Source organism: Rissa tridactyla, chromosome 6, assembly GCF_028500815.1.
Source record: "Rissa tridactyla isolate bRisTri1 chromosome 6, bRisTri1.patW.cur.20221130, whole genome shotgun sequence".
Classification (NCBI taxonomy): Eukaryota; Metazoa; Chordata; class Aves; order Charadriiformes; family Laridae; genus Rissa; species Rissa tridactyla.
The window spans coordinates 16,810,366-16,823,528 of NC_071471.1; the positions used below are offsets into that span (position 1 = coordinate 16,810,366).

The 13,163-nt window shown below is 47.0% G+C and overlaps 1 protein-coding gene across 1 annotated transcript in view; it reads right to left on the reverse strand.

Annotated features, from left to right (window-relative positions):
* Window positions 1-800: 800 nt before the first annotated feature.
* The window catches only part of ARHGEF4 (Rho guanine nucleotide exchange factor 4), a 217,691-nt gene continuing 205,328 nt past the window's right edge, over window positions 801-13,163 (reverse strand). The window contains exons 8-16 of the mRNA XM_054206849.1: window positions 12,456-12,635; window positions 9,712-9,906; window positions 8,519-8,698; window positions 7,663-7,895; window positions 6,183-6,312; window positions 5,197-5,328; window positions 3,953-4,196; window positions 3,162-3,239; window positions 801-1,924 (exon numbers count right to left, since the gene is read on the reverse strand). Coding sequence (XP_054062824.1) covers window positions 1,767-1,924; window positions 3,162-3,239; window positions 3,953-4,196; window positions 5,197-5,328; window positions 6,183-6,312; window positions 7,663-7,895; window positions 8,519-8,698; window positions 9,712-9,906; window positions 12,456-12,635 — 1,530 coding nt within the window. The 3' untranslated portion in view covers window positions 801-1,766. The remainder of the gene's footprint in view (window positions 1,925-3,161; window positions 3,240-3,952; window positions 4,197-5,196; window positions 5,329-6,182; window positions 6,313-7,662; window positions 7,896-8,518; window positions 8,699-9,711; window positions 9,907-12,455; window positions 12,636-13,163) is intronic.

A 13,163-nucleotide genomic window follows, 5' to 3' on the forward strand; every position in this document is an offset into this window, starting at 1 on the left:
GTTTTCCATTCACGTAACTCTCAGGAGTTTGGGAGCTGGTGACTTGCTAACCTCGATCAGTGTCCTAAGCACCCAGCACATCTCCGGTCCAGTCTCTGCTTCGCCAGTCTTCCATCCGAAGGATGGCTTTGGTGAGGGTGACCTCTAGCATGGCCTCTACTGATCAGTGGTCACTTTTTAAGCTGCAAGAGCGGAATCTCTAGAGTGACTTTGAAGAGAAACAAGTTCACACAGATAGACATGTTGGAGACAAACACAGGCTGAGAGTCACTTTTACAAGTTTCTTTATGAAATTAAATGTTGCCCCTGGTCTGGGGGGAAGATAATAGTGCAAGAAGGACTTTGTACATGCTACTGAATTCAGATATCCCTGGATGACCAGATTTTGGTCAGCTACAGCATCAGCAAACACTGGATTTCTGAGCTCTGCAGACAGTTAGTGCTCACTCACACTAGCATCATGTTGGAATGCACAGGTGTCTTCCTTCCAACATCACAGGATGTCTCCTAAGCTAGGGAATTCAGTCAGTATGGCTTCTAACTCTCACTATGGTAAGGCAAATCTTTCTTTTCCTATCCAAGGTTTAAATTAATTCTTTTTGGCCACAGTTTGGAACTTGGGTACTTAAAGTGAGACTCTTAATGCCAAATTTAAGCCCTTTTAAAGTGCCTTTCCATTTTTTTTAAAGGTGTCAGAAATATGTAGTGCTACCCCTTGGACTGAAAGTCTGTGGGAGTTTGCATAACAACCATAGGTTTAGTCTTTCAGAACTGAACTGCAGACTCTGACTTCTGGGAGCTAGGTTTGCAAATATTGACTTTCTTTAAAAAAAAAAAAAAAAAACCAGACAAAACAGGCATCAAGTTAACAACATCTGACAAGAACAATTACAGACTTACAAAATACACAGTTCTGATTTTTACCATAAATAAACACATTACAAACAATGAGCATTTTCATTGGCCAGGAAATATGGCAGAATGATGGAGACGTGAGAATTGAAGGAATTGAGTACGGTATTAATTAGGCACATTTTTCTCTAACTTAGGTAACTCAAACCCACTAGAGAGATTCTTGAACTTTACTCATGCTGCAGGTCGATTGGCACAGTTAATGGGCTGTGGAGTTCCTCAGTGGCGTTGAGCTAAAGGGAAGGAGAAGGTCGCAGTGCAATACTCACTGTTGTCTCATCTGAGTGCCCGCAAAGGCCAACTGCCTGACCTAGATGCGTGTAGGAGGATCATGTCTCTGAGGAACGGGGGGAGTGGGGTGGGCAGAGAGCAGAAGGGTTTATCCCTCCATGGAAAACGTATCATGGCAGTGACTCGGAACTGTTGTTCTGAGCGTGTCAGTGGACACGGAGCCGGCAGGAGTGTCAGCTGCCATCCCCTCTCTGACAGCAGCCAGACAGCAGCCGTGTTCACCGCGGGAAGGAGTGGGTCCAAGTACAGCTGAGAAGCAAAATCTCTTCAGATGAAACATGTCAGGGTCCCTCCTGTGAGCGCTGCCTGGAAGTTTGCCTCTCGGGCGCTGTGCAAGGCTGGCTCGATGGGACTGGCACAAATGCACACATGTGCAAGCGCACACGCAGTGTCTCACCTCAGAGCCAGTGCGGCCAGTCAGGCTGCGAAATAAATAGGGAAGGCAGGAGCACACGTGCCATCCTCTGTAAACAAAGGATTGGAAGAACCTGGGCTCCACCTCCTAGGACTGACGGATAAAGTGCTTTCTCAGAAGGGGTTCAGGCACAAACACGGGGCCGCCCTTATTTCCGGAAGGGCGTCAGCCTGCTGATGTTCTGCCAGAAGTTCGAGGGCTTGCGCTTGGGCTCTGCCAGCATGAAGACTTGCTGCTGAGGGAGCGTGGTAGGCAGGGTGGGATGCTTCTGACGCATCAGAAAGTCATAGTATGGCCTGGTGACAGCTGTGACAAGGAGGAGATGGGAAGCAGGTTAGTGGAGCACAGGTCCTTTCCCCACCCCCTCCCCAGTCCCTGTTAAAGCTGCAGGAGAATGAACCGGGTTTGGTTTAGTATTGCCCTTAGTTCCAGCACTGCTTTTTAGGATTGGAGTCGATGCTGTGGAAGTTCCAGACGTGTGAAGCGTAACTGACAGGTGTTCTGGCAGCAGGGCTAAATAGGGGTAGCTCATCATTCGTGACAAATTAACTGGTGCCTTTGGTTGTTTTGGGAGAAGCAGCTGATGTGCGTGTGCTCCTGTTGCCTGTTACAAGGTCCTGCACTGGATTTCTGAGTCATGCTGGTGGGTGCCTGGCCTGCAGACAGGGCTGGCTCATGGGGTCTCCTGTACTGCTTCGCCCCTTGGGCTTTGCGCTGTTAGAGAGCTCTGGCCTCCTTCCAAACTCCCCTCTGTCTGCAGACAAATCTTTCTTCTGATGAAATTTAGACAAGCTTTCTTACTGGACACTTGGCTAGGATTTACCTGCTGGCTGGTAGCACCAAGAGGAAGTGGTTGCCTTGCTGAGGTCCAGAGGGAAGCAAGTGGATATAGAGGGATGGTGGCATCGCAAAATGGGGTAACAGGGATCTTCAGCTGACAGCGCTGCAGGCACAGGAACCTTCCTTTCTCATGCTCCAGTTCACTCTCCCCTGGCTGCTGCTAAGTCTTCCTTGGCTCTTAGTGGTTTAAGGAGCAGCTCTGTCAATGAGCGTGGTACCTACCCATGGCATTCTGCCAAAATCACAGGTTTCAAACCATCTTCCACAGGCACAACTGCCCGGGCAGGAATGGTCCCTGCTGCAGTGACCTCTGGGAGCCTCTTTGCATCATGGGGATCACTACAAAACTTTATCTTCTCTTGTCACAGAGGGGACGCCATACTGCTTGGAGAGCCTGGCTTCTGGGGCGAGGCTGTGAACTAGCCCTTGAACAGGAGCCACTGGCTTGTATGTAACCGGGGTTTCTGGCGCAGCGCTCAGCAGTAAGGCACAAAGCAGCTCTCCTGGAGTTAGGAACAGTTTCCTGCGTCCAGCTGTCTCAATCTACCAGGAGCTATACTCCAGATTGTCACATCAGAGCTCACCATCTGGCCTCCTCAAGAGTTTGTTAGTGCCACTGCACTGAACCGATTCCCATATAGTAAATATGAAACCACCCCCCACCCCCAGTTCTAGCACATTTCTCTGTTCAGGTGTGACTCACCCTTAGGCTTCCCAGAATGGTGCTGCTTGCTGGCATTCAGCATTGCCTGCTTTTTCTGCACCTCTGTGATTGAAAAACCTTGAAGATAAAATAGCATTTGTCAGCAGGAGGTCATCATTGTGTACCTCACGGAAAGACACTGGCATAGACAGTAAGGGAAACGGGGGCAGGAAAAGCCTGATGTGAGAGGTCACAAGCTAAAAGTACTCCCAAAGCTGGAGGAGACACATACTGCTCCCCCCAGCCTGTGCGGTGCCGCACAGCTCTCCCTGCCGCTCAGGGGAGGTTTACTGCCTGCCCTTCCCCCTACCCTTTGCTGGGTGAAGAAGCCAGTCCAGACCACTTGCGGTTCAGATCTCATTAGATCACACAAGTCTGAATTAAGCAGGATTTGGACAAAACAATGAAAACCCTCTCTCGCAACTGACTGAATGTGTTTTGTACAGATGTTGCCAAGTTGGGTACTGACACTGTACGGCAAAATAATGGACGCTGTATGTAATGTATTGACTACTTTGTCAGCCCTGCCTGAACTCATTAAAGACACATCAGCCTCCCTGAGTACATACTGCAGTGTCTGCTCACAGTGGTTTGCGTTATTTTTTTTTCTTCAATTGCACGGATTCATTCAGAACATGCAATTCAGCAGCCCAGAGCTGGGCTGGAGCATGGACTGGCTTCCCCCCTCTTTCCCTCCTATGCATTGGCTGGTGGTTAAAAAAAGAAGAAAAAAGAAAAGAAAGAAAAAGCCAACCAAAAAACGTGGTTTCAGAGCATTGCTCTTTCTGTACCCGTCTCCTGGTCGAGCTGAACCTGTCTCCTTTCATTCTCGAATGCCTTCAGCCAGCGCTGTTTCTGCTCAGGCTTTTTTGCACAGAATAAGTGGACTTCCTCGGTGTCTCGGCAGTGTAACTTAAATGCATTTTTCACGCTAATGTTGAAGTCCTTGTCCTTCCCATCTTCTACATCCAGTATTTCCATATCGTCCATGTTGATCCGACTCTTATAATACAAGATGTCCCGGCGCAGAAGATCCTGTAAGAGAGATCACAGAGACTCATACAGATGTTACTACTTCCTTCTCCTGTACCTTCCTTAAACGTTCGTTTTCTTTTATATGATGAAGTATTTAATCTGCTGGGTTTGAATCTTGGGAATTGCAGAGTGCTAAGCTCCTGTTGACACTGGTGTCAGTGAGGGGAATCACATGGTTTCTTCTACTGGTGGGGTCAGGATGGGCTGGCATCTACCGTTGTGGGGTATCAGCTGCTCTGAAGAGCTCTGAATGAGAAGCAAGCTTGTGTTATTAGCCATGATCCCAAATCCTCATTAAGCCTGTGTCAGAAAATAGTACTCAAATCCTACAGGCCCGGTTGGAAAGCCAGGAAGATCCTAATTAACCTTTTGTGTTGACAATGAAAAGTAAACTTGACAGCAGTGATAAAACAGTGAGGGTCTCATGTCTAAGTTACCTGGAACCACCTGTATGCCATGGACCGTGCAAAAAAATTTGGCATGTTCAGTTCTGAAATTCTGATGGAAGCTATCTTTGATTTGCTCTACAAAAAGATGATTTCTTTTATTACTTAGGTTCTGAAAAACAGCATGGGCTGTATGCACAGACTTAGATAGGATGTTAGTATGGTCTTAGTGACTCTCAAGGCTCTTCATCAAAGGTGCAGGTACCTTCTGAATATGGTATTGATCTCACATAGAAGTGCAGTTGAAAAAAAAAACATATGCAAAAGAAAATGGGTGACAGTGCTTCTACCTGTATAAAATAAGCCCATACACTAACCTCAGAGGCAGTGAAATGCTTTCTTGCTATAAGAATTAGTTCCTGTAGCTTATTGCTGTGGTCAGGTGCACAGAACGCACCAGGACGTCAAAGAAAAGCCCACAAGTAATGCACACAAAGATCTCGGTGCCAGAAGCATGTGTGATGCCAGGAAGTATTAAGGAAACAAAGGGGTGGAGAGGGAGGTCACTCCAGTTCTTTCGCATTGTAATAGATAGTGCCTGGCTAGTGGGTTACCTTCTTGCAGCAGACAAGCTGGTGATCGAAGAGGAAGAACATCCGCTGTTGGCTCTTGGCTTGAGGGTGGGAGATTTTGGTTAATTCCCCGGAATAGATGAGTTCTGAGCTTCTGACTAGGACATCTTCACCCTGAGAACAGCACAAAGAACAGGTTGGTCTCAGCCGTCTGAAACCAGGGGCGAAGAAATAAGCCCATAGTCTCATAGGAGAACCTCAGCTTGGCTGAGGGGCCGGTGTGAATTCCTGCTAACTCTCCTCTGGGAATGAGAGGGAGCCCCCGTGCTGGAGGACAGTCCTTGTCACGTAAGGGAGACACCGTGCCCTTGGCACCCAGAGAATGGGAACTGAATTTGGTAAGAACAATAGTGTGTTAAATGTAAAAAGTCTCCTTTTCCAGGGAGTCTGCTCAGGGGAGCTGATCTATCCCTGACATTGAAGGAGCAAAATAAGCAGGGAGCTGAGACATCCCTGACATCCTTGGGGAGGGAGATGATCTGCTTTTATTGAGTCTAGGATTCAGAAAATCAGTAGTTTTGTTTCTTTTATTTCGCAATTATTTTTTTTAATGAGTTTACAGGGATCTTTGGCTTCCTTTGTCACTATATCTGAGCTTGCCTTTCTGCAAGAATAATGTGACTTATTAAGCTCCAGAGTTTGAAATCATTCAAGATAAAATGGGGGTAAAAGGAAAATAATAGGATTTCACTAACCTACGTGCCAATTTTATTCTGCAAGGAAAATGCTGAAGCAAAAATTCCAGGGAACACAGAGGCAGCTGGTCTAGCTGGGTTATGTGCTAGACCTTTTCAGATGTACTAACAGATCGTAGCTATTTAAAAAAAAAAGAACACAACGGGGCAGCAGAACTGAGGTAAGTCTAGATAGCAGTCCTTATGAGGATCTTGCTGTAGGCAGAAGCTGGTGGAGGGGGAGAAGAGGGGCCACACAGAACATTGAATTCCTGGGGAAAGTCGGTCTCTCACCTCCCAGTCTTCTATCGAACTCTGCCACTGAGCAATTTTGTCAATGTTCTCCAGCCGCCGCTTTCTCTCATTGATGAGCCGAGCAACGTTCTTCATGGCATTTAAGGCAGCTTCGACATCTTTAAAATCCCTAGGGTAGGGCAGAGGTGTTAGGTGTGACAAAATGACACGTGCTTATTGTACCTACGCTCCAAAGGATGCAGTGGAGCACAGCCAAGGGCTGGGGAGCAGAAAACATGAGTTCCACTTGCAGTTCTATCCCAGCTGTTTTATACTGGAAGTTGGAAGTGCATGTTTCTGTGGGCAGCTTTTCAGACACATGCTGGTTTTGAGGCACAGATTATAGTCTTGTAACAAATCCAGGCCCAATCTGGGGAAGGGACGGGGGTAAGCCATCAAATTCAGCCACAGAGGTGTGAACACGAGTTGCTGGAAGAATCTCCAGGGCTTTCCAAGCCTCATTTTTTTTTCTGCAACATATTCATAATGCCACTGTCTTCATAGAGAGACTGATCCTGTCATGCACAGGTGAGGCAGTTCAGCAGTAACTGGCTTCGTTTCAAGTAGGAGATGATGGTTTATGTGGAAGGGTAGGACAGAAGCTGATCTACCCTCCCCCACGCACCATCTGCCACCACCAGCTACTTCTGCTGAGTTTAGAGGAGCTGGGAAGGAGCTGCTCTGCACAACTTGGCTCTAACGCAATTTTCAAAACATCTGTGTATTGCATTAAGGACCTTTCTGTTAAGAGACCAGCTTCAGAACAACATGCTTATAGATTTAACAAGACATGCTTCAAACCATTCTGAGAAATACCAGTGCTGTAATTAGGAAGGTAAAACGAAGTCAAGCCACAATGGCCCACACTATCAACACTTTCCTTTAATACAGATTTTTCAGGTTTTATTTCTGGAGCTTATTATTTCAGGTGCTTGATTAAGTGACATAGTTATTGGAGCCGAGGGCAGGGCCTTCAATCTGAAACTGAGCAATGGATTTGGGAGCTTTTGAGCTGGTGCCGAAGAGGTGCTGTAGGCCACAGCTTCCCACTGGGGAAGCACTGGGCAAAGTTCATGGCTACCACTCAGCCCTGACGTGCTACAGTGTAGTTACAGGGACATTTTTGGGTATATTCAAACAGTGCTTTTGGAGGTAGAGTTTTCACCACCACCACTGGAAACATTTAACTCCAACGTATGTATGTGCTGGTATCACAGATATGTGAAAAAATAAAATAGAAAACTACCATTAAAAGGTGGACCTTGCAACTCCAGATCTGTAAGAGAAAGGGAAGCCCAGTGCTACTGTAATGGAAAATTATGTACTTGATAGAAAAATACTTTTTTTTTCCCCTGGTTCCTACAAGGTAACCCAGAAGAACTGTGGTATCAACTGCCCTTTGCCCTCAATACACGATTCTGCTTTATTCCATTTCCATGAGATGGGCCTTGCTGCTTCCTTGCCCACCGTGCTGTCCTACCTGTGTTGGGGGTTGGTGTATTTGAGCAGTTCAGCCAGCTGCAGTGGGTATTTGCAGATTTTCTGCACAGGAGTCAGCAGAAAGCCATCCAGAGAGATGTCGATCATCTTCTGCAGCAGGCGGCAGGCTTCAAAGAAGTAGACGTACTTGCTAACTTTGGTGAGGCGGGAGAGCTCCATGCAGGCATTGGGGTGGTTGTTGCAGTATTCAGAGTATATCTGAAACTCCGTTTGCTGCAAGGGAAAGGAAGGGATTTACTGTCCGTGTTCTTTAGGCTGATGGCCTGGCTCAAACCGCTGTGTGCAAGTGCCCTGTGTAGGTCCTACTCCTGTATCACATGGGGCTGCTTGGTAATTTGCATCCTCCCCAGACTTTGAAGCCCGGAGACCTAAAGCTGGGGACGGGCAGTGTATATTACAAGCTACAGCACGTGCAGCTTATCTGAGAGACCAAGACATTTACATGTATTCTGGCCTGTGCTCAGCTGAATGTTTTTAATGACCAGCTCAGCAGTTGCTGATCCTGCATGGACCTGAAAATACCACAGCTGTAAACTCACGTCCAGCTTGAGATTTTGGAATTTTCCTATGATTTTGCCTAAAGTAGCATGGTTTGGCAGGGTGTATAGTGCTCAGAAGCTGAGGTGCTTTGAAAATGTTGTTTCCGTAGGCACAAGAGCCAGAGGATGTTTGGTTGGGAGGTGGCTAACGGGGGGGGGGGGTGTGATGGTAGTGGCATTTTAATTTGGTTGGGTGGATTTTTTTAAACAGAGCTTCATTTCTGTCAGATCAATTTCTAAATCCTCTGTCTTAATCCATGCTCAGCTGCCCCTTTCCATGAAGTCAAATTTACTTACATATTCCAAGAAGCATGAGCCAACCTCACTCAAATGTGGGTGGTCTTTGTTGAATTTCTTCTCTAGTGCTTTAACAAATTTCTTCTGGCACCTGTAGATGTCCTCAATATTCCCAAAGATTGTCTTCAGCTGCTCTTCTGTAAACATGTCAGCTCTTTTGCGGCACTGCTTAATGTAGCCCTAGGAGGAAACCAAATTGGAAAGCTTTCCTGGGCGTTTGTTGTGTGGTCTTTGGTTATCAACAGAAAACCCCACAGACTGTAGTCAGTTTTACACCAGGTTCCTGTACCCTCTTCCAGCATAAGTGCATCCATGTTTTAGCTATTATTTCCTCCAATACCATTCATACCAAGCCACAGTTACATCACTGCCTTAAACAATACTATAATCCACACCTGAAGGAGTCCTGGAGCTGCTTTCTGTCCCGTTAGACACCTTTAGCTGTCTGCAGGCTACGGGGGGGTTCTGACCCCAGCACTGATCCACGGATAGATTTAGGCCGGTTAGATCCAGTTGCAGATCTGGTTTGGATGCTCGAGTTAGGAAATGCCTGGTTGACTTAAGGGAGAAGGAGGGTACAAAGGACATGGGGGGACACTGCAGAAGGAAAGGCTTGCGAAGTGTGTGCAGCTTTCCCCAGCTGGCTCTTGGCAGGCACTACATTTTTGTGTCATTTCGGTGAAGAACTACGTGCCTGCAAAACTCTTACTAATTACCTTCATTTACCCCAGCGTATATGACAGCGTGTCTCTTTTAGAAAGAGGTGTTGCAATATTCAGCGTATTTGCAAGTGAAAGACTTAATTGGCTGAACATCCCCCAGTTGTTTGGATCTGAGCATGACTTGCCTGAAGGCTGGAGTGGCTGATTATATTACCTCAGAGCGTATATTAAAGAGGACAGCAATGCTAGACATTTACTTTTCTCTGGCTTGGGAAATCCAATTAATTCCATTTAATCAGAGCCCAAGTGGGCACTCCAAATACAGGGGCATTTGGGATATTGCCATAATGAATTGTCTTCTGTTTTCTGAACATGCAACACCATTTAACAGAGCAGGCTCTGGTGGAAATACAGTCTCATTTTCAGAAAAGACAAGTTACCTGCCAAGGGTCACTTTCTGGGCAAGAATGGGACATCCTCTATTATCCTTCAGACGAGTTCTTACATTCACTTCCCCCTTTATTCCATTACCTCACAGATGTCCTTCAGATGCTTGATGTAGTCTCTCTCTGTGCTTATGATCTCATTGATGACGTTGGTCCTCATTTGGTCTTTGGTGGTCTGCCCCATCCCAAAGCGGCGGCTGCCACTGCTGGAGTCGTCCTCTTTGCCACCCTCTACCTTCAGGGGATAATCTTCCATGGGTTCATCCTGGTTTACTCGCAGCTGTGCCAGACACACAAGATGTTCCAAACAAAGACTGAGCGAGGATAAGGAGTGAAAAGGGCTGCTACGTGTATATTACTTGTAAACACACTTTTCCCTTGGGAAAGCTAAGGCCAGATAATCAGTTTTGGGAGGGTACTTTCAAGCCACACGACGGCCATTCCTGCTGTGTGACGTGGGTGGTTTTAAGCAGCATCTCTTGTGGACAGAAGTCACAGGAATACATAAAAAATCAGGCCAGGGAACGGTTTATCAAGCAAAATCTGCGTAAGTACTTGTGAGGGGGCGCTTAGGGAGGGAGGGGGGAAACCAGTAAATAGTTACTTTTTTTTATATAGGTTTATTGTTGTTCTCATAATAAAAATAACATATGGCCTCTCAGAATCTGCTTCCCCGAGATTACTTAGCATGAATGTAAAGGCAGATACAGACGCCAGCGGGCATATGGTGTGGTAAGGGATGGCACTGCATTACAGGGCTGTGGTTCCTCCATGGCGCCCGTCAGATGGCAGCACAGCACGGGCAGAGAAGACCACCAGCGGTTTGTAGGCACTCACTCCTACAGAGTCTATATTGGCAACAATAGCAAGTAGCTTAGTTAATAGCAGGCAATTATTGGTGCACGTCACTTAGGAGCTTTCTTTGCCGTAGTAGTATTGTAGCTCGCAGAGCGCCCATGGGAATAGCCTGTACGCAACTCAAATGATCAGTCCCAGCACAGAGAAGTGAAAAACGCCAGAGGAGGAGCATGCGTAACTATAGGCATTTTTAGTACAATGACACAGAACTGCTTTAAACATAGTTTCTTCTAGGCAGGACTTCTTACCACTTGACACAGATATAGCCACATATAAAAAAGAGTGCAAACCCATCCCTTGCCAACATATGCACAGATTACATTTACTCACTGTTTACAGCTGGTGAAGCCCTCAAGATGTGCAATCCTGGTTTTCCTTCACTGTGAGCAGAACAACTTTGCCTAGTCTTAAACTCAGACCTTGGCCTGAAACTTGCGTGGAGTAACTGAGACCTGCAGATTTATCCAAGTCCCCAAACATACTGGCCTTCCCAGCTTGAGACACAGGGATAATTAGCAGGAAATCTTCCCTCAGATGCTTGAGTAAGTGGTGTTAAGTACTCTGCTGGAAGAACTTGTTACTCTGCGTCCCTAATGGCTAGCACTACTCTGCTTTCCCCTGAAATACTATCACAGGTTTTTGCCAGCCAGGACAACAATTAAACTTAATCAGTAACATGAAAGAAAAAAAGGCATGTCTTTGACTGCGAAAAAAGCAGTTCTGTCCCCACCAGTGCTGAGCGTTTAGTCCTAGTAATCAAAAACACCCACCGTTTGTAATGGTTATCCAGCTGAGACTGTCTCCTGCAATCTATAACAAAGCATTTCAAAACTTTTATAGCACTATCTGCCCCACTTCTCCACGGACTTTTGCTACAGACACCGGATCACCTCGTATCACCTCCTTTCATGCTTCACCTGGTTTTGGGTCACTTGTGATCTGGTGTGACCCAGATAAAGAGCTAAAGGGCTGAGAATCTCTGCCCTTAGGCACCTAATTGCCTTTGCAGTACTGAGGAGCCTGCCCTGAAGCGGGGAAAGCAGAGTCAGTCACAGCCCAAAGAAAGGAAAAAAGCCTTTCTCCTCACAGCAGGAAAGGAGTGCACAGCAGTTACGCAGACTCCTGTTTCACCCCCAACTTGCACAGCGAACTCGGATGTGTTCCAGAATGCTCTGTTGGAAAATAGTCCAACCTCTGCGGCGTACAGCTGGGGCTGCCTGGGCTGTTCTGTATAACTATTTCTATATGGGCTTTGTAGCTGGCACCAAGGGAGAGGCTTAGCCCAAAAGCATCAAGTGTTTCATACCTCCCCTCCTCAGTTGTCCCACACGACCGCCAAGACATTTTTTGTGTTTTTCTCCTCCATTTTTAAATGCCTGGAATACAATGCTGTGTGACAGCCCAGCAGCCTGATGTTTCTGGAACTCCAGGGCTAAGAGAAGGTGCATGCCTGAGTCAGGTGGTTACATATTTTGGGATGTGGCGTTGCAGCAGACCCAGCACCAGATGGAGAAAGCTCAATTTGGTGCCATGCTTAAACATACCGTCTGAAGTGGACACTACAGTGAAGACTTCCGCCAGCTGCATCTGGGATCTACTCCCTAGGAGAGAATTGGTTGCTTGCTCCTGAAGGGGATGCTGCGTGCTTGGGCACAAAGTAGCCAATATACATATGGGTATGCAGGAGCCCGGGCTGCAAACCACATGCAGGGCAGCTCCCCAGCCGGCGCAGCTCAGCTTGGCTCCAGAGGCTGGAACTGAACCACCCTTGCCCTGATTTACTCATGTAAGGAGGGACTTCTCCACACTGGTGGCAACTCAGCTGGGAGGGCCCGATGTATGTAGCCATATGTAGAGGAATAGTAACAAGATGTGAAAGTGCTGAGGAGTCACCACAGAACACTAAACTTGGAGAAAAACAGCAAACACTTGGTCCTAATGGAGAGACATAAAGAAACATCAAGCTCTTACCCGTACAAAGCTGGCTGGAAACCAGCCTTCGCTGTCCAGAATCCTCCCCCACCACCACTCCTTGTTGGTAGCATCCATTACTTCAATGACATCGCCAGCCTTGAATCCCAGCTCTTGGTCATCCATCGTGACATGGTCCCAGAGGGCTTCTGCGTACACCACGCTGCCATCACTGATGAGCTGTGGACAGAGCAAGGCAAACTGTCAGCTCCCCCCACAAAAGCAGCACAGTCAGCCAAAGTGGCTGCAGCTTTGGCACCACCACTGGTGCTGGGCCAAACAGCTGTTGGTAACTGTTTGCTCCCCATGAGCACCGTGAAAAGGAGTTGGTCCTAGTCTGGCAGTTGCTTCGACTGACCTTGCTCTCAATAGCATTTATTCAGAATCATTATGACACAGTACATGTACTACCGTAAAGAATATAAATTTAATGCTCCGCAATTTCTTCCTGGTGACTTTGCCTCAGCCAGCAAACAAGGCTCAGTGGTACATCGTTGGTGAGGATGCTCTTGTGCTGCCAGTGCAGCCCTGCTCTGGAAAGCCTTGAAATAAAACCTTGAGCATCAATGTTTAGAGACATACTTCAGAGCAGAAAGTATTCTGAGGCCTCGGAGCTAGTCTAGGATGGATAGAGCCTTAAGTCTTCAAGGTGGTTAAACTTAGCACTTAAGCTGCTTAAAATAAGTCTCCTGGAGAGTCTAAGTAATT